The sequence below is a fragment of the Oncorhynchus keta genome, chromosome 19 (assembly GCF_023373465.1).
Source record: "Oncorhynchus keta strain PuntledgeMale-10-30-2019 chromosome 19, Oket_V2, whole genome shotgun sequence".
Taxonomy (NCBI): Eukaryota; Metazoa; Chordata; class Actinopteri; order Salmoniformes; family Salmonidae; genus Oncorhynchus; species Oncorhynchus keta.
The window spans coordinates 76,994,025-77,017,075 of record NC_068439.1 but is presented as its reverse complement, the minus strand read 5'-3'; the positions used below and the strand labels follow the sequence as shown (position 1 = coordinate 77,017,075).

The 23,051-nt window shown below is 49.0% G+C and overlaps 1 protein-coding gene across 4 annotated transcripts in view; it reads right to left on the bottom strand.

Annotated features, from left to right (window-relative positions):
* LOC118371879 (serine/threonine-protein kinase MRCK beta-like) overlaps window positions 1-23,051 on the bottom strand; it is a 156,474-nt gene that overhangs the window by 34,343 nt on the left and 99,080 nt on the right. For all 4 annotated transcript variants that reach the window (XM_052471339.1, XM_052471340.1, XM_052471341.1 and 1 more), the window contains exons 15-21: window positions 22,517-22,622; window positions 21,419-21,543; window positions 21,123-21,228; window positions 13,153-13,301; window positions 5,124-5,221; window positions 3,991-4,070; window positions 518-601 (exon numbers count right to left, since the gene is read on the bottom strand). In XM_052471339.1, coding sequence (XP_052327299.1) covers window positions 518-601; window positions 3,991-4,070; window positions 5,124-5,221; window positions 13,153-13,301; window positions 21,123-21,228; window positions 21,419-21,543; window positions 22,517-22,622 — 748 coding nt within the window. The remainder of the gene's footprint in view (window positions 1-517; window positions 602-3,990; window positions 4,071-5,123; window positions 5,222-13,152; window positions 13,302-21,122; window positions 21,229-21,418; window positions 21,544-22,516; window positions 22,623-23,051) is intronic.

Genomic DNA, 23,051 nt, shown 5'->3' with positions numbered 1-23,051 from the left:
TTGCTTAGTTAAATAAAGGTTAAATAAATAAAACATATAATTTAAAAATGTGCATTACGATGTCTAATAAAATATATATTTTTTTACAATGGTGGGGGAGGTAGTGCCAAAATGGAGGCACCGTGACTTCACAGTGCCCCCTACCAGTCATCTCGTGTATATATAAATCATTGGTTACAACACACCTAAACCCTGTTAAAATGAACAATAGGCATTGTGAATCATAGCATACATTAAAATATATCATTTTACAATGATGACTAATAATTTATTATTATTTATTATCTCTCTCTCTACATTGTTGGGAAGGACCCGTAAGTAAGCATTTCACTGTTAGTCTACACCTGTTGTTTACCAAGCATGTGACAAATAAAATGTGAACTGAGATGAAACCGGGAACGCCTGGAGAAAGGATGTTTGGGAGGGATGTGCGATATGGACGGAAGTGTGTGTGTGTGTGTGTGTGTGTGTGTGTGTGTGTGTGTGTGTGTGTGTGTGTGTGTGATGGAACACTCACATCCTGCTCAGAGGCCACGGAGGGCGACGAGGAAGGGACGTCTGACTTCTGGGGCGTGGCATCTATCTCGCTGACAGAGCTGGTCTGGAGGAGGGAGAGGGTTGACGAGACGGATGAGTGTGTGTGTACTGGGCGGAAATGTTTGCGTTTGCTATAGGCTGAGACATATACACTAGGGTCACCAGCACTGACAACTATAGCACTAGGTGGCATTTTTAAAATGTATTTCACCTTTATTTAATTTAACTAGGTAGGCAAGTTGAGAACACGTTCTCATTTACAATTGCGACCTGGCCAAGATAAAGCATGCTTGAGGTTGCACGTGTCAACAACTCTGGAATCAGACTAGCCAATCTCCAACCCATTAGAGAGTTAAAATATAGCTGACCCTGTATCAGAGATTCATTTCTATCTGAAGGGCTGAAGGGAGCATTAGGCAGCCAGTAGGTGGTGCTAAGTGCCCATCTCTCGATGCCTCCTTCTGAGGAAGTGAACACATCTCAATAACACCTGCATCAACTCATACACATAGAGGAACTGCCTATGCTATATTTAAGCAATAAGGCATGAGGGTGTGTGGTATATGGCCAATATACAACAAGGCTAAGGGCTGTCAATCACCACCTTCCGGAGACACCTGAAACCCCACCTCTTTAAGGAATACATAGGATAGGATAAAGTAATCCTTCTCACCCCCCTTAAAAGATTTAGATGCACTATTGTAAAGTGGCTGTTCCACTGGATGTCATAAGGTGAATGCACCAATTTGTAAGTCGCTCTGGATAAGAGCGTCTGCTAAATGACTTAAATGTAATGTAAATGGCTGTTCTTGGACACATACCACAAACCCCCTGAGGTGCCTTAGTGGTATTATAAACTGGTTACCAACGTAATTAGAGCAGTAAAAATATATGTTCCGTCATACCTGTGGAACACGATCTGATATACCACGGCTGTCAGCCAATCAGCAACAGCATCCAGGGCTTGAACCCCGCCCCCCCCAGTTTATAATATAATAATATATATGCCATTTTGCAGACGCATAGTATTTCACCATCATGAAGGCCTACTTGGAACAGGTGTCGAGCTGAAGGGGTTTGGTGAATAAAACCAAAATACAAGCCCACTTAACATGTCACTATCCTAATACGAGCAGTATACTGTGTTACACACAAATCATTTGTATCATTCAGTATTTTCATGGTCTACTAGACTGTGTTGTAAGAAATCTTCAGTGTACGGGCGGTCCACTTAAGAGTCAAAACAATGAGTTAACAGATGACACATTGAAAATCAGAAACAATACTTACCATATAAACTTTGTTATTTTAAATGTGATTCTTTACATCGACTCAAATGTAGCGTACATCAAACACTTACAGCATAAATGTAACTGATAAGGTTTAATTTTTTTTTTATGTTTATTTTTTTATAAATTCAACAAAAAAGATTGACAAAATTAGGAGAAATCATGGGAGGTCATTTGGGATCCTACCCTAATCATCTTTTAATTAAACTAAAATGAAGGCAGGTTCTACATCCTCCCAACCAAATCACTGGCTAAAGACACACACTGAAAAGGTCTAGCTCGTCAATATTCTCAGTGTGCTGTCGTAGGGTTAGTTTGTTTTGTTTCTTCGTTAGTTGTGTAGGCAGCTAACAAATATGCAAATGGTTAAACAGGGTTATACTACTGAGGTATTCTGACGGACGTTAGCAGTATTGGCGGTTAGAGAGAGAGGGGAGGGATTAAGGCATTGGGGATGCTAATGCAGAAGGAGCACGTTCCAGAGGAGATGCTCGCAAACCTTTTAGCGCCCAACATAAGCTAATGCTAACATAGGGGAAGGTTAACTACAGGGGGAGAGTGCCACCAGCTGTGAAAAGGTCTATTATAGCATAATTTTAATCCTTCTAGCTAAATTAGCATTAGCTACAATCTGTGCTAATCACAGTCATTTTATTAAACTAAACATGTAGCATCTAGCCTGTTCACAATAGTAACAATAGAAATACTAGGAAAAGTTTAAACTATCATGCACACTACCATAAGAGACAAGAGGCTAAATTATTAGCCCATATTAGCATGCTAATGGGTAACTGCTAATTGCTAAAAACAGGGCAACACACCTGGAGAAACTTCTATTTTCTCCCAACCTTTTTGTATGCTGGCAGCACAACCCCCCCTGGGTTAGGGATTAACTGTGAAAATGGGGGAAGGAGCTCTGAGGAAACCACTTACTTCATCCCAAAACGCTAGCAGAGAGGATGCGGACGAGGAAGAGACCGATTCCTTTTTTGGAAGGGTGACACACGAGAGGGACAAAAAAAAAAAGCACAGGTTTTTGGGGGGTTTATGGTTTAATGTTTTGGGGGATTTATGGGGTTCTTTTGCAGAACAAGAACATAATGGGAGCCAAAGTTGATAAGGTCATTCTACAGGGTTTACTGGCAAGGACATGCTTAGACCACCGCTTCCAATGGTTTATCGTGTGTCAATTTATGTCCCTGAGAAAACTGAGGGAACTAAGACAAAATGGCCCCTTCACCACAAGCCGTTTCCTCTGAAACAACACTGAATCAGGTCTTCTGGGGCCTTTATGCTGACCTAGCGGCTTCAATGCTGACTAATCCCTATTTTTACAACCTCAGGGTAGCCAGGTGTTGAAAAACCCCAGGTTGTGCTGAGCAGCGAGATCAGTCGACCACAAAGCAGTGTGCGCTAGTGCTGTTGAAAGTGAGAAGCAGGTTAGCAGCTGATAGTTTTGTCCGTCTTCTCCCTCTCATTAAGTTCAGGTCATGGCAAGCTTTCTTGTACCTCTCCTTTGCGGCCCTGAGCCCTTCTCATAACGTTGGCCCATTAGCTGCAGATCCTGTCCAAACCTTGGCAGTGTGTGCCATGTGCGGCTGGGTAAAATTACCCCAATTTATTCCGTGGGTTGGAGGGTCAGGAGGTACTTTTCTGCTTGCTCCCCCCTCTCCGTAACTGAAGTTCTTTGTGGTGATAACCTGATTGAGTACATCAGAGGGCATGGTGATATAAACTCCGGAGCTTGGTCCCTTTCACACTTTGAACTGTGTGTACCAGTTCAAAGTTCAAAATTGAACTGGGTCTCTCTTTTTAAGGATTTCAATGTAAGTGTGTATACATGTGCGCATGTCTGTTTATAAATTGTGTGACTATGCGAGTGTGACAACAGCGCTAGCCAGCCAGTCTGTGTGTGTGTGTGTGTGTCTGTATGCATTTAACCACAGGGGTGCCGTCTGCAATGCCGTCTCTATTCTGACTCCCGTCTAGCAGGGTGCTCTGTGGGACACCAGCCATGCCAAGTCCTCCACCCTCTGAAATATATGTATCAACTCCCACCGGCCTGTCACCACCGATACACACACAGATACTGCGAGAAAGTGGCTGTTAAGGTTTGTTACGGACATGTGACGGTGGAGAGAAAGACGTGCAGAGAGACACTCACTCTGAACGTCAGGTCGTGGGCCAGTGGAGAGGTGTTGAAGTACTCGAAAATGGAGTCCTGGAAATCGGGCAGTTTCAGACCTGTATTTAGAAGACAAGGACAGCCTGAGCATAGCATTTATACTAATTCTACAGAGGAATATCGTTCATAGAAGTACAGGTGAAGGGAAACATGTAACTGACTAGAGAATGAAATGAAATGTTTCTCTATTGAGACGTAGTCATTAGTAGTTATGGACGAATGGACCAAAAGGCTAAATCAACAGCTTTCTTATCCCCAAGCCATAAGACTGCGGAACAATTAATAAAATCGCCACCGGACAATTTACATTGACCCCTCCCCTTTTGTACACCGCTGCTACTCGCTGTTTATTATCTATGCATAGTCACTACACCCCCACCTACATGTACATATGACCTCAACTAACCTGTACCCCTGCACACTGACTCGGTACCCCCTGTATCTAGCCTCGTTATTGTTATTGTGTTACTTTTTATTATTACTTTATATTTTAATCAACTTGATAAATATATTATATTTCCTTTAACTCTTCTTGAACTGCACTGTTGGTTAAGGGCTTGTAAAGTAAAGCATTTCATGGAAAAGTCTACACTGGTTGTATTCGGCGCATGTGACTAATAAAGTTTGATTTGACGAATGTGTATCTCCAATGATCAAATAAAACCAAACGAACGAACAACACCAATTATACATTTGTATTAGTTTCTCTACCAAACAACCCATTTCTGTACGTTGACATTTGCCAGGGACAGTTGAGAGCAGGGATAATCAACTAGATTCAGCCGTGGGCCGATTTTGTCTTGAGCAGATGGGTCAGGGAGCCGGAACATAATTACAAATCATTTGCAAATTGATCGCAAGATGCCCAAACATATATATCTGACCAAAACATCAACATCAATTGTATGCTTACATACATCTGCCTCTATGTGAATGGGAATACTTTTTAAAAAATGACTTCGAGCTGATTAAGCTAGTGTTTTTACAGTATTCTGTGAAGAAGAAAAAATATTTGTGGGACAAATAAAATCACCCGCGGGGAAAGTTCGTCTCACCAGCTGTGGAACCCTGTTTTAGGGTAAAAACAGGGGTTAAGAGTATGGTAGACCAACCTTTGTCTGAGCGGGAACGGCTCTCCTCCAAGTCCTTCTTCATGATCTCCAGCTGCTCCACCATATCCCTGCTCCTGGACTCTGAATCCTTCAGTTTGCTGTGTGTGTGTGTGTGTGTGTGTGTGTGTGTGTGTGTGTGTGTGTGTGTGTGTGTGTGTGTGTGTGTGTGTGTGTGTGTGTGTGTGTGTGTGTGTGTGTGTGTGTGTGTGTGTGTGTGTGTGTGTGTGTGTGTGTGTAGGAAAGAGAGGAAAAAAGTGGGTTGATTCATCCTCTTCCCTCTTTCCCATTCATGCCCACTTAAAACCGAAATAAAACTTCCCTTTGCATCAATCAACATGTAGCTAGCTAGCTAACCTGCACAAGCTCTTTCTCGTTTGACCCCTTGAAAGACAGAAGATAGACTTAAAAGGTCAAACGCTAGGGGCCAACCGTGTTGGATGGTGAATGTTTGTGTAAAGGTAATGCAGTGGTCTAGGTATGTAGGGTTAGGGTTAGGGTTAACCCTTTACTGCCGACACGGAGCCCCGCCGATCCATCACGACTGGTCCGCCGACATAATCGTCCGAGGTGGTTTCAACAGGCTTTTTCGTTGCGACATCGCCAAAGATCCATCTGCTGGCCAAGGCCCGCGAGCTTTCTGAAACGCTGTGTCTCCAGCTCACCCAGCGTACTAGAGCTCCTGTAGCATACTCCTGGGCTACAATTACCCGGGCCCACGACCGGTCTGTCGATGTCACCGCAAGAAGAGGAATAAACAGACTCACCCCATCGCGACGTCCCCCAAAGGTTAGCTCTCTAGCCCTCGCTATCTCCCTGCTTGCTAATTCGGCCTGCTAACGGCTAGCTTGTCTAGCCCGGGCCTACGAACTGTTAGCTTGTTAGCACAGGCCTGCTAACCATCTGACTCACCGCATCCCAAACACTCTGAACCCATTTACTTTCTCTCTCTGATTTTTATTTTGTTTATACCTTCCGGAAACCTGCCTCACCCACTGTGATACGGAATCGCTATCACTTTTAATTTTTATTTTATTTTTATGACACACTCAAGAACCTCCAGACGCTAACCAGCTAACTAGCTACAAGCTATTTAGTCATTGTTAGTTTTTTTTAAAAACCTGGATAACACTCGCCAGCCCAGCTTCCCTGCCCATCCACCGCTGCCCCCTGGACACTGATCTCTTGGCTACATAGCTGACGCACGCTGGACTGTCCATTAATCACGGTACCCCCATTCTGCTTGTTTGTTTATCTGTCGGCCCAGTTGCCTAGTCAACGCCATTTTACCTGCTGTTTGTTGTGCTAGCTGATTAGCCTCGCCTACTGTTTTTAGCTAGCTTTCCCAATTCAACACCTGTGATTACTGTATGCCTCGCTGTATGTCTCTCCCAAATGTCAATATGCCTTGTATACTGTTGTTCAGGTTAGTTATCATTGTTTTAGTTCACAATGGAGCCCCTAGATCCACTCTGCATACCCCTGTTACCTCCTTTGTCCCACCCCCACACATGCGGTGACCTCACCCATTACAACCAGCATGTCCAGAGATACAACCTCTCTCATCATCACCCAGTGCCTGGGCTTACCTCCGCTGTACCCGCACCCCACCATACCCCTGTCTGCGCATTATGCCCTGAATATATTCTACCATGCCCAGAAACCTGCTCCTCTTATCCTCTGCCCCAAACGCTCTAGGCGACCAGTTTTGATAGCCTTTAGCCGCACCCTCATACTACTCCTTCTCTGTTCCGCGGGTGATGTGGAGGTAAACCCAGGCCCTGCATGTCCCCAGGTACCCTCATTTGTTGACTTCTGTGATCGAAAAGTCTTGGTTTTATGCATGTCAACATCAGAAGCCTCCTCCCTAAGTTTGTTTTACGCACTGCTTTAGCACACTCTGCTAACCCTGATGTCCTTGCCGTGTCTGAATCCTGGCTCAGGAAGGCCACCAAAAATTCAGAGATTTCCATACCCAACTATAACATCTTCCGTCAAGATAGAACTGCCAAAGGGGGGCGGAGTCGCAGTCTACTGCAGAGATAGCCTGCAAAGTAATGTCATACTTTCCAGGTCCATACCCAAACAGTTTGAACTACTAATTTTGAAAATTACTCTCTCCAGAAACAAGTCTCTCACTGTTGCCGCCTGCTACCGACCCCGTCAGCTCCCAGCTGTGCCCTGGACACCATTTGTGAATTGATCGCCCCCATCTAGCTTCAGAGTTTGTTCTGTTAGGTGACCTAAACTGGGATATGCTTAACACCCCGGCAGTCCTACAATCTAAGCTAGATGCCCTCAATCTCACTCAAATCATCAAGGAACCCACCAGGTACAACCCTAACTCTGTAAACAAGGGCACCCTCATAGACGTCATCCTGACCAACTGGCCCTCCAAATATACCTCCGCTGTCTTCAACCAGGATCTCAGCGATCACTGCCTCATCGCCTGTATCCGCCACGGAGCCGCAGTCAAACGACCACCCCTCATGACTGTCAAACGCTCCCTAAAACACTTCTGTGAGCAGGCCTTTCTAATCGACCTGGCCCGTGTATCCTGGAAGGACATTGACCTCATCCCGTCAGTTGAGGATGCCTGGTCATTCTTTAAAAGTAACTTCCTCACCATTTTAGATAAGCATGCTCCGTTCAAAAAATGCAGAACCAAGAACAGATACAGCCCTTGGTTCACTCCAGACCTGACTGCCCTCGACCAGCACAAAAACATCCTGTGGCGGACTGCAATAGCATCGAATAGCCCCCGTGATATGCAACTGTTCAGGGAAGTCAGGAACCAATACACGCAGTCAGTCAGGAAAGCTAAGGCCAGCTTCTTCAGGCAGAAGTTTGCATCCTGTAGCTCCAATTCCAAAAAGTTCTGGGACACTGTGAAGTCCATGGAGAACAAGAGCACCTCCTCCCAGCTGCCCACTGCACTGAGGCTAGGAAACACGGTCTCCACCGATAAATCCATGATTATCGAAAACTTCAATAAGCACTTCTCAACGGCTGGCCATGCCTTCCGCCTGGCTACTCCAACCTCGGCCAACAGCTCCGCCCACCCCGTAGTTCCTCACCCAAGCCTCTCCAGGTTCTCCTTTACCCAAATCCAGATAGCAGATGTTCTGAAAGAGCTGCAAAACCTGGACCCGTACAAATCAGCTGGGCTTGACAATCTGGGCCCGCTATTTCTGAAACTATCTGCCGCCATTGTCGCAACCCATATTACCAGCCTGTTCAACCTCTCTTTCATATCGTCTGAGATCCCCAAGGATTGAAAGCTGCCGCAGTCATCCCCCTCTTCAAAGGGGGAGACACCCTGGACCCAAACTGCTATAGACCTATATCCATCCTGCCCTGCCTATCTAAGGTCTTCGAAAGCCAAGTCAACAAACAGGTCACTGACCATCTCGAATCCCACCGTACCTTCTCCGCTGTGCAATCTGGTTTCCGAGCCGGTCACGGGTGCACCTCAGCCACACTCAAGGTACTAAATGATATCATAACCGCCATCGATAAAAGACAGTACTGTGCAGCCGTCTTCATCGACCTCGCCAAGGCTTTCGACTCTGTCAATCACCAAATTCTTATCGGCAGACTCAACAGCCTCGGTTTTCGGATGACTGCCTTGCCTGGTTCACCAATTACTTTGCAGACAGAGTTCAGTGTGTCAAATCAGAGGGCATGCTGTCCGGTCCTCTGGCAGTCTCTATGGGGGTGCCACAGGGTTAAATTCTCGGGCCGACTCTTTTCTCTGTATTTATCAATGATGTTGCTCTTGCTGCGGGCGATTCCCTGATCCACCTCTACGCAGACGACACCATTCTATATACTTTCGGCCCGTCATTGGACACTGTGCTATCAAACCTCCAAACGAGCTTCAATGCCATACAGCACTCCTTCCGTGGCCTCCAACTGCTCTTAAACGCGAGTAAAACCAAATGCATGCTTTTCAACCGATCGCTGCCTGCACCCGCATGCCCGACTAGCATCACCACCCTCGATGGTTCCAACCTTGAATATGTGGACATCTATAAGTACCTAGGTGTCTGGCTAGACTGCAAACTCTCCTTCCAGACTCACATCAAACATCTCCAATCAAAAATCAAATCCAGAGTCGGCTTTCTATTCCGCAACAAAGCCTCCTTCACTCACGCTGCCAAGCTTACCCTAGTAAAACTGACTATCCTACCGATCCTCGACTTCGGCGATGTCATCTACAAAATGGCTTCCAACACTCTACTCAGCAAACTGGATGCAGTCTATCACAGTGCCATCCGTTTTGTCACTAAAGCACCTTATACCACCCACCACTGCGACTTGTATGCTCTAGTCGGCTGGCCCTCACTACATATTCGTCGCCAGACCCACTGGCTCCAGGTCATCTACAAGTCCATGCTAGGTAAAGCTCCGCCTTATCTCAGTTCACTGGTCACGATGGCAACACCCATCCGTAGCACGCGCTCCAGCAGGTGTATCTCACTGATCATCCCTAAAGCCAACACCTCATTTGGCCGCCTTTCGTTCCAGTACTCTGCTGCCTGTGACTGGAACGAATTGCAAAAATCGCTGAAGTTGGAGACTTTTATCTCCCTCTCCAACTTCAAACATCAGCTATCCGAGCAGCTAACCGATCGCTGCAGCTGTACATAGTCTATAGGTAAATAGCTCACCCTTTTTCACCTACCTCATTCCCATACTGTTTTTATACTGTTTTTTATTTACTTTTCTGCTCTTTTGCACACCAATATCTCTACCTGTACATGCCCATCTGATCATTTATCACTCCAGTGTTAATCTGCAAAATTGTATTATTCGCCTACCTCCTCATGCCTTTTGCACACATTGTATATAGACTGCCCACTTTTTTTTCTACTGTGTTATTGACTTGCTAATTGTTTACTCCATGTGTAACTCTGTGTTGTCTGTTCACACTGCTATGCTTTATCTTGGCCAGGTCGCAGTTGCAAATGAGAACTTGTTCTCAACTAGCCTACCTGGTTAAATAAAGGTGAAATAAAAAAAATAATAATAAAAAATGTGGGGTCTTGGGTCTAGGTATGTGGGGTCTTGGGTCTAGGTATGTGGGGTCTTGGGTCTAGGTATGTGGGGTCTTGGGTCTAGGTATGTGGGGTCTTGGGTCTAGGTACAGTGGGGCAAAAAAGTATTTAGTCAGCCACCAATTGTGCAAGTTCTCCCACTTAAAAAGACGAGGCCTGTAATTTTCATCATAGGTACACTTCAACTATGACAGACAAAATTAGGAAAAAAATCCAGAAAATCAAGCAAGATTTCTGGCTCTCACAGACCTGTAACTTCTTCTTTAAGAGGCTCCTCTGTCCTGCACTCGTTACCTGTATTAATGGCACCTGTTTGAACTTGTTATCAGTATAAAAGACACCTGTCCACAACCTCAAACAGTCAGACTCCAAACTCCACTATGGCCAAGACCAAAGAGCTGTCAAAGGACACCAGAAACAAAATTGTAAACCTGCACCAGGCTGGGAAGACAATCTGCAATAGGTAAGCATCTTGGTTTGAAGAAATCAACTGTGGGAGCAATTATTAGGAAATGGAAGACATACAAGACCACTGATAATCTCCCTCGATCTGGGGCTCCACGCAAGATCTCACCCCGCGGGGTCAAAATGATCACAAGAACGGTGAGCAAAAATCCCAGAACCACACGGGGGGACCTAGTGAATGACCTGCAGAGAGCTGGGACCAAAGTAACAAAGCCTACCATCATTAACACACTACGCCGCCAGGGACTCAAATCCTGCAGTGCCAGACGTGTCCCCCTGCTTAAGCCAGTACATGTCCAGGCCAGTCTGGAGTTTGCTAGAGAGCATTTGGATGATCCAGAAGAAGATTGGGAGAATGTCATATGGTCAGATGAAACCAAAATATAACTTTTTGGTAGAAACTCAACTCGTCGTGTTTGGAGGACAAAGAATGCTGAGTTGCATCCAAAGGACACCATACCTACTGTGAAGCATGGGGGTGGAAACATCATGCTTTGGGGCTGTGTTTCTGCAAAGGGACCAGGACGACTGACCCGTGTAAAGGAAAGAATGAATGGGGCCATGTATCGTGAGATTTTGAGTGAAACCCTTCCATCAGCAAGGGCATTGAAGATGAAACGTGGCTGTGTCTTTCAGCATGACAATGATCCCAAACACACCGCCCCCCGGGCAATGAAGGAGTGGCTTCGTAAGAAGCATTTCAAGGTCCTGGAGTGGCTTAGCCAGTCTCCAGAAAACCTTGTGAAGACTTACAGAAAACGTTTGACCTCTGTCATTGCCAACAAAGGGCATATAACAAAGTATTGAGATAAATAAGTATTTGGTCAATAAACAAGTTTTCCACCATAATTTGCAAATACATTTTTTAAAAATCCTACAATGTGATTTTTGGATTTTTTTTCTTATTTTCTCTGTCATAGTTGAAGTGTACCTATGATGAAAATTACAGGCTTCTCATCTTTTTAAGTGGGGCAACTTGCACAATTGGTGGCTGACTAAATACTTTTTTGCCAAACTGTATGTGGGGTCTTGGGTCTAGGTATGTGGGGTCCTGGGTCTAGGTATGTGGGGTCTTGGGTCTAGGTATGTGGGGTCTTGGGTCTAGGTATGTGGGGTCTTGGGTCTAGGTATGTGGGGTCTTGGGTCTAGGTATGTGGGGTTTTGGGTCTAGGTATGTGGGGTCTTGGGTCTAGGTATGTGGGGTTAGCTCATCTGGTAAGCTTGAGTCACTAGGCAGCTCACAGCTGGGTTTCCCTTACCGATTACAAGCATACCCATAACATGATGCAACCACCATGCTTGAAAATATAGAGTGTGTTTGAATTTGGTTGTATTGGCAACAAACATAACACTTTGTATTTAGGACAAAAAGTGAATTGCTTTGACACATTTTTTTGCAGTATTACTTTAGTGACTTGTTGCAAACAGGACACGTTTTGGGAATAATTTTACGCTGTAAAGGCCACCTTTTCACTCTGTCAATTAGGTTAGTATTGTGGAGTAACTGTAATGTAATGTAATGAGTAACTACAATGATCTATCCTCAGTTGTTTCCTATCACTGCCATTCAACTCGGTTTCCTCCCCCTCGGGCAACAGCGTTAAGCGGGATGGATGCCTGTATCTTTGTGGTGACTGGGTGTATTGACACACCATTCAAATGTAATTATTAACTTCACAATGCTCAAATGGATATACAATATATATTTTTTTTTTACTCATCTACCAATAGGTGCCCTTCATTTCGAGGCATTGGAAAACCTCCCTGGTCTTTGTGGTTTTGGAAAACCTCCCTGGTCTTTGTGGTTTTGGAAAACCTCCCTGGTCTTTGTGGTTTTGGAAAACCTCCCTGGTCTTTGTGGTTTTGGAAAACCTCCCTGGTCTTTGTGGTTTTGGAAAACCTCCCTGAATTGCACTGCTTGACTGAGGGACCTTACAGATAATTGTAATATGTGGGGTACAGAGATGCGGAAGTCATTCAAAAATCATGTTAAACACTATTATTGCATACAGAGTGAATCCATGCAACTTATTAGATGATTTGTTAAGCAAATTTGAACTCCTGGACTTATTTAGGCTTGCCATTACAAAGGGGTTGAATACTTATTGCCTCAAGACATTTCAGCTTCTCATTTTTAATTGACTTGTAAGAATAAAAATAAAAAAGCATAATTCCACTTCGAAATGTATGCATGTATGTATGTATGTATGTATGTATGTATGTATGTATGTATGTATGTATGTATGTATGTATGTATGTATGTATGTATGTATGTATACACACACACACTGCATTGCGGTTAAAATACCAGTGTCCACCTTTCCTACTGAACTCCCACTTACCCATCTTCCCCTCTGTTACCAACTGTCTAAACCAAATGTACAATGTCAAAAATAAAAATGGAGGTAAAAAACAAAACTAAATACAATGATGTATTTTCTAAGAATGGTGAAATGCTGTGACCCGTGAGGGGGGTCACTGTTGGAGTTGCAGGGGGCAGGACTGACCTTTCGAAGGAGATGTTGGAGGCCTTGACCTTGCGAAGCTCCTCCTGGACCAGCTGCTTGGCCCGTATCTCGGCGTCCAGGGCCGACTGCAGCTCCAGACGGGCCGACATGTCCAGCTTCTGGCTGCGTCGCACCTTCCACAGGGGGTCCTGGGGACGAGAGCAGGATTACTGTGTTGATGTGATAACACTCATCAGTGGCCAATTATTGGGTGTGATCCATTGAAATCGCTCTGAACACAGGGTGTAAACGGTGCAGGCAACGCCAGGAACGTGGTTTGGATTAAACCGATTGGCCACAAATCACTCAACTGATTTCTGTTAGAGGTGAGTGGCAACTGGCCAATGCAGTTAGTTTCACTGTGTGTTGAATCTGCTTCTGTATTGGTATGCTCTCCTATGGATCGTCTTGTGACTGTCAAGCTGTGATGTAATAGTCCCTGTGTAGTGCAATAGAGTGTATGAGATGTAGGAATCCATTCAACTAAGAAAAAAAAGCTAACTGAACATGCCCTCAAGAAAATGGCTGTCCAATGATGTCAGCTAAACCTCAAAACACAACCATATCGACCCAACTCAAATACAATTCAGCAGGTGCAAAAAACATATTTCAGATTTCATCAACTCCACTGTACCCTCCCTTACACACACACACACACACACACACACACACACACACACACACACACACACACACACACACACACACACACACACACACACACACACACACACACACACACACACACACACACACACACACACACACACACAGGACATTTTTTATCGAGCGAATGAGGGAGCCAATGACAAATGGACTTTTCAGGAAGCTGAGATGACATTCCGCGGATGCTGGCGGATCGCGTGACATCACGGCCCAACGGGACAGGAAATGAGGCATCATATCCCTCTAACCCAGCCCGACCCATACCTATTCCCCCAGACAGTCTGACTGGCTAGAATTTCAGTCTTGTACGTTACAGGAGAGAGAGAAGAAAGAGAGCGAGAGAGAGAAGAAAGAGAGCGAGAGAGGAAAGAGCAAGAGAGACAGCGAGAGGAGAGTGTGAGAAAAGAGAGGATCCATATTGCTCCTGCACAGCACAAATGTGGAGCTCTTTGTGCTAAGGAGCTCCCTACCCCCCCATCCTAAACTTAACCATTAGGGTGATGGAAGAATATCTGAATATCGATCAGTATTTAAGGGCAACTTCTACTAACCCGCTCCCCTGAAATGTATTCCTAGGTTCTTGTAAGCAATGGAAGCATCGTATAGTATCAGTCTTGTCTGAAACACATGTGGCCCCTTCAAACTCCTCAGATAATTTACACTCAGAATCCAATTTTGCTTTCTAGGTCTCAATGCTTCAAAGCAGTGCCAGTATTTTTAAATACTCGCTATCTGGGGACATCAAACCCACTTTCAAACAGGCCTAAAAATATAATGTTAGAATTCAGATCACGCCGGCTATTCCAGGTTATTTCTAATCAAGAAAAATCAAATTATCAATCGGTATTAAATGGGCCATATGAGTGACGGACAAGCGACACTATCGGCATGAGAGCAGTCCTCTGCACCTCCACAGTGATTGGAGGCTGGCTTTGATTGAAGGACGCACTCACCCTCTTGTCCCCCCCAGCTGAGGGAAAGGGCTTCAGGGGAGGAGTGGCCACTCCTGAGCCTTGCTGGGGACGGGAGGTTAAAACAGAAGAGTACACCAACACTTCACCAGAGTACACCAACACAACACTTCACCAGAGTACACGAATATAACACACACTTCACCAGAGTACACCAACACTTCACCAGAGTACACCAACACAACACTTCACCAGAGTACACCAACACTTCACCAGAGTACACGAATATAACACACACTTCACCAGAGTACACCAACACAACACAACACTTCACCAGAGTACACCAACACAACACTTCACCAGAGTACACCAACACAACACAACACTTCACCAGAGTACACCAACACAACACAACACTTCACCAGAGTACACCAACACAACACAACACTTCACCAGAGTACACCAACGCAACACACACTTCACCAGAGTACACCAACGCAACACAACACTTCACCAGAGTACACCAACACAACACTTCACCAGAGCAACACAACACTTCACCAGAGTACACTTCACCAGAGCAACACACACTTCACCAGAGTACACCAACACAACACAACACTTCACCAGAGTACACCAACACAACACTTCACCAGAGTACACCAACACAACACTTCACCAGAGTACACCAACACAACACTTCACCAGAGTACACACAACACAACACTTCACCAGAGTACACCAACACAACACAACACTTCACCAGAGTACACCAACACAACACTTCACCAGACTACACCAACACAACACTTCATCAGAGTACACCAACAACACTTCACCAGAGTACACCAACACAACACAACACTTCACCAGAGTACACCAACACAACACAACACTTCACCAGAGTACACCAACACAACACAACACTTCACCAGAGTACACCAACACTTCACCAGAGTACACCAACACTTCACCAGAGTACACAACACTTCACCAGAGTACACCAACACAACACAACACTTCACCAGAGTACACCAACGCAACACAACACTTCACCAGAGTACACCAACGCAACACAACACTTCACCAGAGTACACCAACGCAACACAACACTTCACCAGAGTACACCAACGCAACACAACACTTCACCAGAGTACACCAACACAACACAACACTTCACCAGAGTACACCAACGCAACACAACACTTCACCAGAGTACACCAACGCAACACAACACTTCACCAGAGTACACCAACGCAACACAACACTTCACCAGAGTACACCAACGCAACAACACTTCACCAGAGTACACCAACGCAACACAACACTTCACCAGAGTACACCAACACAACACTTCACCAGAGTACACCAAATATAACAACACTTCACCAGAGTACACCAACACAACACAACACTTCACCAGAGTACACCAACACAACACAACACTTCACCAGAGTACACCAACACAACACACTTCACCAGAGTACACCAACACAACACTTCACAGAGTACACACACTTCACCAGAGTACACCAACGCAACACAACACTTCACCAACACAACACTTCATCAGAGTACACCAACACAACACTTCACCAGAGCAACACAACACTTCACCAGAGTACACCAACGCAACACAACACTTCACCAGAGTACACCACACTTCACCAACACAACACTTCACTTCACCAGAGTACACCAACACTTCACCAGAGTACACCAACGCAACACACACTTCACCAGAGTACACCAACACAACACAACACTTCACCAGAGTACACCAACACAACACAACACTTCACCAGAGTACACCAACAATTGCGAAGGAAGGAAATTATTGGCAACCAAAATATTTTTCTACAATTTCTCCATCATTGGGGAGTTTAATGCTTTCTCTCCTACTACCCCCCCTCCTCCTTTTTTTTGATTGCTTGAGCAAATCTACTACTATGTAGGGAGCAGGGTGTCATTTGGGATGAACACAATGTTACTCCACTCTTAAAACAGTATCAGCAACAACAGCAGGCATAGCCTTTCTCCGTCTGGTGAGCACTAATGCTTCCAAAAGTACCCAGACAGACACCAGGAGCTAATATCATTAAGCTAACGCTACTAATGCTAAGTCTGCCATAAATAGCCCTGTCTAATGGGAATGGATGGAGGGGAGATGACAGGTGTGCCAACGTTGCTGCTAACGCTAGCTAAATAGCCATGTCTAATAGGAATGGATGGGGGGGGAGATGACAAGTGTGCTAACGCTAGCTAGCTAAGGGAGCGGAGGGAACTGCACTCAAGGTCACGTTTGATGTAATATTCCTCTCCCTGTAACCAGGTTAAGGCTGAAACTAAGAGGAAGATGGACTCCCTACGCATACACAATAAACTATAGAGTTATATCTAGAGAGATTATAACGGCGCCAGACAGACGACCTCTCAACACTAATGTCGCTCTGTAGATTAACAGGTGACTAATTATGTATTGATACACATCCATTGTGAAATATAGTAGATATGGAATATTGAAAAACAAATGACATGATTTCTAATTCATTTCACATTGAAAAACCAATTTGAAATAAAGACTACCATGTCTGATACAACGGCTTTCCATCCATAGAAAGTACTGCACAAGGCCCAAGGCTCTGTAGAAAGAACCCGTGGAGCCGGGAGGCTACAGTGGGGCGACGGGAGGCTACAGTGGGGCGCAGGGAGAGGGAGGCTACAGTGGGGCGCAGGGAGAGGGAGGCTACAGTGGGGGCGCAGGGAGAGGGAGGCTACAGTGGGGCGACGGGAGGCTACAGTGGGGCGCAGGGAGAGGGAGGCTACAGTGGGGCGCAGGGGAGGAGGCTACAGTGGGGCGCAGGGGAGGAGGCTACAGTGGGGCAGGCAGGGACAGGGGGCTACGGGAGGCTACAGTGGGGGCGCAGGGAGGGAGGCTACAGTGGGGCGCAGGGAGAGGGAGGCTACAGTGGGGCGCAGGGAGAGGGAGGCTACAGTGGGGGGCAAGGAGAGGGGAGGCTACAGTGGGGCGCAGGGAGATGGAGGCTACAGTGGGCGCAGGGAGGGAGGCTACAGTGGGGCGACGGGAGGCTACAGTGGGGGCGCAGGGAGCTACAGTGGGGCGACGGGAGGCTACAGTGGGGCGCAGGGAGAGGGAGGCTACAGTGGGGCGCAGGGAGAGGGAGGCTACAGTGGGGGCGCAGGGAGAGGGAGGCTACAGTGGGGGCGCGGGAGGCTACAGTGGGGAGAGGGAGGCTACAGTGGGGGCGACGGGAGGCTACAGTGGGGCGCAGGGAGAGGGAGGCTACAGTGGGGCGCAGGGAGAGGGAGGCTACAGTGGGGCGCAGGGAGAGGGAGGCTACAGTGGGGCGCAGGGAGGAAACAGTGGGGCTACAGTGGGGCAACGGGAGGCTACAGTGGGGCGACGGGAGGCTACAGTGGGGCGACAGTGAGGCTACAGTGGGGCGACAGTGAGGCTACAGTGGGGCTACAGTGGGGCGACGGGAGGCTACAGTGGGGCTACAGTGGGGCGACGGGAGGCTACAGTGGGGCGACAGTGGGGCGACGGGAGGCTACAGTGGGGCGACAGTGGGGCGACAGTGAGGCTACAGTGGGGGCGACAGGGAGGCGACGGGAGGCTACAGTGGGGCGACAGGGAGGCTACAGTGGGGCTACAGTGGGGCGACGGGAGGCTACAGTGGGGCGACGGAGGCTACAGTGGGGGAGGCTACAGTGGGGCGACGGGAGGCTACAGTGGGGCGACGGGAGGCTACAGTGGGGCGACGGGAGGCTACAGTGGGGCGACGGGAGGCTACAGTGGGGCGACGGGAGGCTACAGTGGGGGCGACGGGAGGCTACAGTGGGGCGACGGGAGGCTACAGTGGGGGCTACAGTGGGGGCGGGGGAGTGGGGCGACGGGAGAGTGGGGCGGCAAGGAGGCTACAGTGGGGCGACGGGAGAGGCTACAGTGGGGCGACGGGAGGCTACAGTGGTGCGACGGGAGGCTACAGTGGGGCGACGGGAGGCTACAGTGGGGCGACGGGAGGCTACAGTGGGGCGACGTGAGGCTACAGTGGGGCGACGGGAGGCTACAGTGGGGCGACGGGAGGCTACAGTGGGGGCGACGGGAGGCTACAGTGGGGGACGGGAGGCTGAGTGGGGGCTACGGGGAGGCTACAGTGGGGGCGACAGGGGGCTACAGTGGGGGCGACAGTGAGGCTACAGTGGGCGACAGTGAGGCTACAGTGGGGCGACAGTGAGGCTACAGTGGGGCTACAGTGGGGGCGGGAGGGGAGTGAGGCTACAGTGAGGCTACAGGGAGGGGGCGACAGTGGGGCTACAGTGGGGCTACAGTGGGGGCGCAGGGAGGCTACAGTGGGGGCGCAGGGAGGGAAAGGCTACAGTGGGGCGACAGTGAGGCTACAGTGGGGCGACAGTGAGGCTACAGTGGGGCGACAGTGAGGCTACAGTGGGGCGACAGTGGGGCGACAGTGGGGCGACAGTGAGGCTACAGTGGGGCTACAGTGGGGCGACAGTGAGGCTACAGTGGGGCTACAGTGGGGCTACAGTGGGGCGCAGGGAGGGAAAGGCGACAGTGGGGCGCAGGGAGGGAAAGGCTACAGTGGGGCGACAGTGAGGTGACGGGAGGCTACAGTGGGGCGACGGGAGGCTACAGTGGGGCGACGGGAGGCTACAGTGGGGGCGACGGGGGGCTACAGTGGGGGCGACAGTGAGGCTACAGTGGGGCGACAGTGAGGCTACAGTGGGGCGACAGTGAGGCTACAGTGGGGCTACAGTGGGGCGACAGTGAGGCTACAGTGGGGCTACAGTGGGGCGACGGGAGGCTACAGTAAGGCGACAGTGAGGCTACAGTGAGGCTACAGTGGGGCGACGGGAGGCTACAGTGGCGCCGGGAGGCTACAGTGGGCGACAGTGAGGCTACAGTGGGGCGACAGTGAGGCTACAGTGGGGCGACAGTGAGGCTACAGTGGGGCGACAGTGAGGCTACAGTGGGGCGACAGTGAGGCTACAGTGGGGCGACAGTGAGGCTACAGTGGGGGCGACAGTGAGGCTACAGTGGGGCGACAGTGAGGCTACAGTGGGGCGACAGTGAGGCTACAGTGGGGCGACAGTGAGGCTACAGTGGGGCGACAGTGAGGCTACAGTGGGGCGACAGTGAGGCTACAGTGGGGCGCAGAGAGGGAAAGGCTACAGTGGGGCGACAGTGAGGCTACAGTGGGGCGACAGTGGGGCGCAGGGAGGGAAAGGCTACAGTGGGGCGCAGGGAGGGAAAGGCTACAGTGGGGCGACAGTGAGGCTACAGTGGGGCGACAGTGAGGCTACAGTGGGGCGCAGGGAGGGAAAGGCGACAGTGGGGCGCAGGGAGGGAAAGGCTACAGTGGGGCGCAGGGAGGGAAAGGCTACAGTGGGGCGCAGGGAGGGAAAGGCTACAGTGGGGCGCAGGGAGGGAAAGGCTACAGTGGGGCGCAGGGAGGGAAAGGCGACAGTGGGGCGCAGGGAGGGAAAGGCTACAGTGGGGCGCAGGGAGGAAAGGCGACAGTGGGGCGCAGGGAGGGAAAGGCTACAGTGGGGTGACAGTGAGGCTACAGTGGGGTGACAGTGAGGCTACAGTGGGGCGCAGGGAGGGAAAGGCGACAGTGGGGTGCAGGGAGGGAAAGGCTACAGTGGGGCGCAGGGAGGGAAAGGCGACAGTGGGGCGCAGGGAGGGAAAGGCTACAGTGGGGCGCAGGGAGGGAAAGGCTACAGTGGGGCGCAGGGAGGGAAAGGCTACAGTGGGGCGCAGGGAGGGAAAGGCTACAGTGGGGCGCAGGGAGGGAAAGGCTACAGTGGGGCGCAGGGAGGCTACAGTTACATGTCCAGTGTAGCAGACCTGTCTGGCTGATGGCCTGATACAAAGTCCATAGGAATGAATGGGACTCCATTTTCATAACTTGGTCTAATTATTATATAATTATATGATACTGCACTTTGACAGTAATGCTTAGGGTGAAATGAGTAGACTGGGTGCTGCCTCTACACAGCTTTTGGGGCATGGCCTATATACAGCTACTGTCCCCTCCAGTCAGGCACCCGATCTCTTCAATATACATCCAGTGGCACTGTGTCAATGTGGGATAAAAGCAATGTGTTCAGCAGGGGAACATTAGAATCACCACAACAAGGGAAGTACCGTGTGACGTGGTGGTATCCCCTAGTTACAGCTGGGGGCCCTAAATTTGACAGTTGGGACTCTGTTGAAGCCAACAAACACACCTCCAAGGGGATGGGACCAAGGTGTTTGCGTGTGTGTGTGTGTGGGGCGAAGGTTTGTATACATCTAAGTTTGCGTGTGTTTGTTCGATTAGTATACTTTTTGTCTGTAGTGTATCTTACCAGGGGTCGTGGGCCCAGGCTGGAGCTGCGGAGAGACTCCAGCTCCTCAGTCATCTTGGAGGCCAGGGCCTGCAGGTAGCCGCGGGCATCCTTCTCATCACTCACCCTACGGGTTCACACACACACACACACACACACACACACACACAAGGTTTCATAAGCATCTATACAGGCCTTACAAAGTTAATCTTCACTTGGGCACACCGTGGCAAAAACATTTGACAACGGAAAAGGAAAACGAGCTATCCTATTGGACAAGTCCTTGGCCCTGTACAGCTAGCTGCCTTTGCACTGACCACTGGATGATCTCAGCGATCTGGGCTTCCCAGTGAGCCACGCTCTCCTTCTTAGAGGCCAAGTCTTGCAGCTCATCCTCCAGCTGGCGGTTCTGAGCGGTCAGCTTGTCCACAAACGTACACAGCTGAGAGAGAGAGGCAGAGGAGGTGAGAGAGAGAGAGAGAGGCAGAGGAGGTGAGAGAGAGAGAGGCAGAGGAGGTGAGAGAGAGAGAGAGAGGCAGAGGGGGTGAGAGAGAGGCAGAGGAGGTGAGAGAGAGGCAGAGGAGGTGAGAGAGAGGCAGAGGAGGTGAGAGAGGCAGAGGAGGTGAGAGAGAGAGGCAGAGGAGGTGAGAGAGAGGCAGAGGAGGTGAGAGAGGCAGAGGAGGTGAGAGAGAGGCAGAGGAGGTGAGAGAGGCAGAGGGAGGTGAGAGAGAGAGAGAGAGAGGCAGAGGAGGTGAGAGAGAGAGAGGCAGAGGAGGAGGTGAGAGAGAGAGGCAGAGGAGGCAGAGGAGAGAGAGAGAGAGAGGCAGAGGAGGTGAGAGAGAGAGAGGCAGAGGAGGTGAGAGAGGAGGCAGAGGAGAGAGAGAGGCAGAGGAGGTGAGAGAGAGAGCAGAGGAGGTGAGAGAGCAGAGGAGGTGAGAGAGAGAGAGAGAGGCAGAGGAGGCAGAGGAGGTGAGAGAGAGAGAGAGAGAGGCAGAGGAGGTGAGAGAGAGAGAGGCAGAGGAGGTGAGAGAGAGAGGCAGAGGAGGTGAGAGACATGATAGGGAGGGGGAAGATGTAGATAGGGAGGGGGAGGTGTAGATAGGGAGGGGAGGGTAGATAGGGAGGGGAGGTGTAGATAGGGAGGGGAGGTGTAGATAGGGAGGGGGAGGTAGATAGATAGGGAGGGGAGGTGTAGATAGGGAGGGGAGGTGTAGATAGGGGGAGGGATAGGGAGGGGGAGAGGTAGATAGGGAGGGGAGAGGTATAGATAGGAGGGGGGGAGGTGTAGATAGGGAGGGGGGAGGTATAGATAGGGAGGGGGGGGAAGAGAGCAAGTCAGAGAGAGCGATTAAGAATCCATTCGCAACACCTGTCTTTTCCACAGTGTGTAAACTCTACCTATGTGTGGGCCTTACCCTGTCAGCCTCTGTGGTCAGCTTGCGGTTGTCCTCGGTCAGCATGCTGCGCTCACGCTCGTACTTGTCCTTTAGAGCGCCCACTGCCTCATCCGTCTCGGTTTGTCTGCACACACAGAGACACACACACACAGACACACACACAGAGAGACACACACAGAGAGACACACAGAGAGACACACAGAGAGACACACAGAGAGAGACACAGAGAAACACACAGAGAGACACACAGAGAGACACACAGAGAGACACACAGAGAGACACACAGAGAGACACACAGAGAGACACACAGAGAGACACACAACAGAGACACACACACACCAGAGACACACACACACCAGAGACACACACACACACCAGAGACACACACACACCAGAGACACACACACACCAGAGACACACACACACCACAGACACACACACACACCAGAGACACACACACAAAAAAAACACACACACACACGAGACACACACACACACACACACACACACCAGAGACACACACACACACCAGAGACACACACACACACCAGAG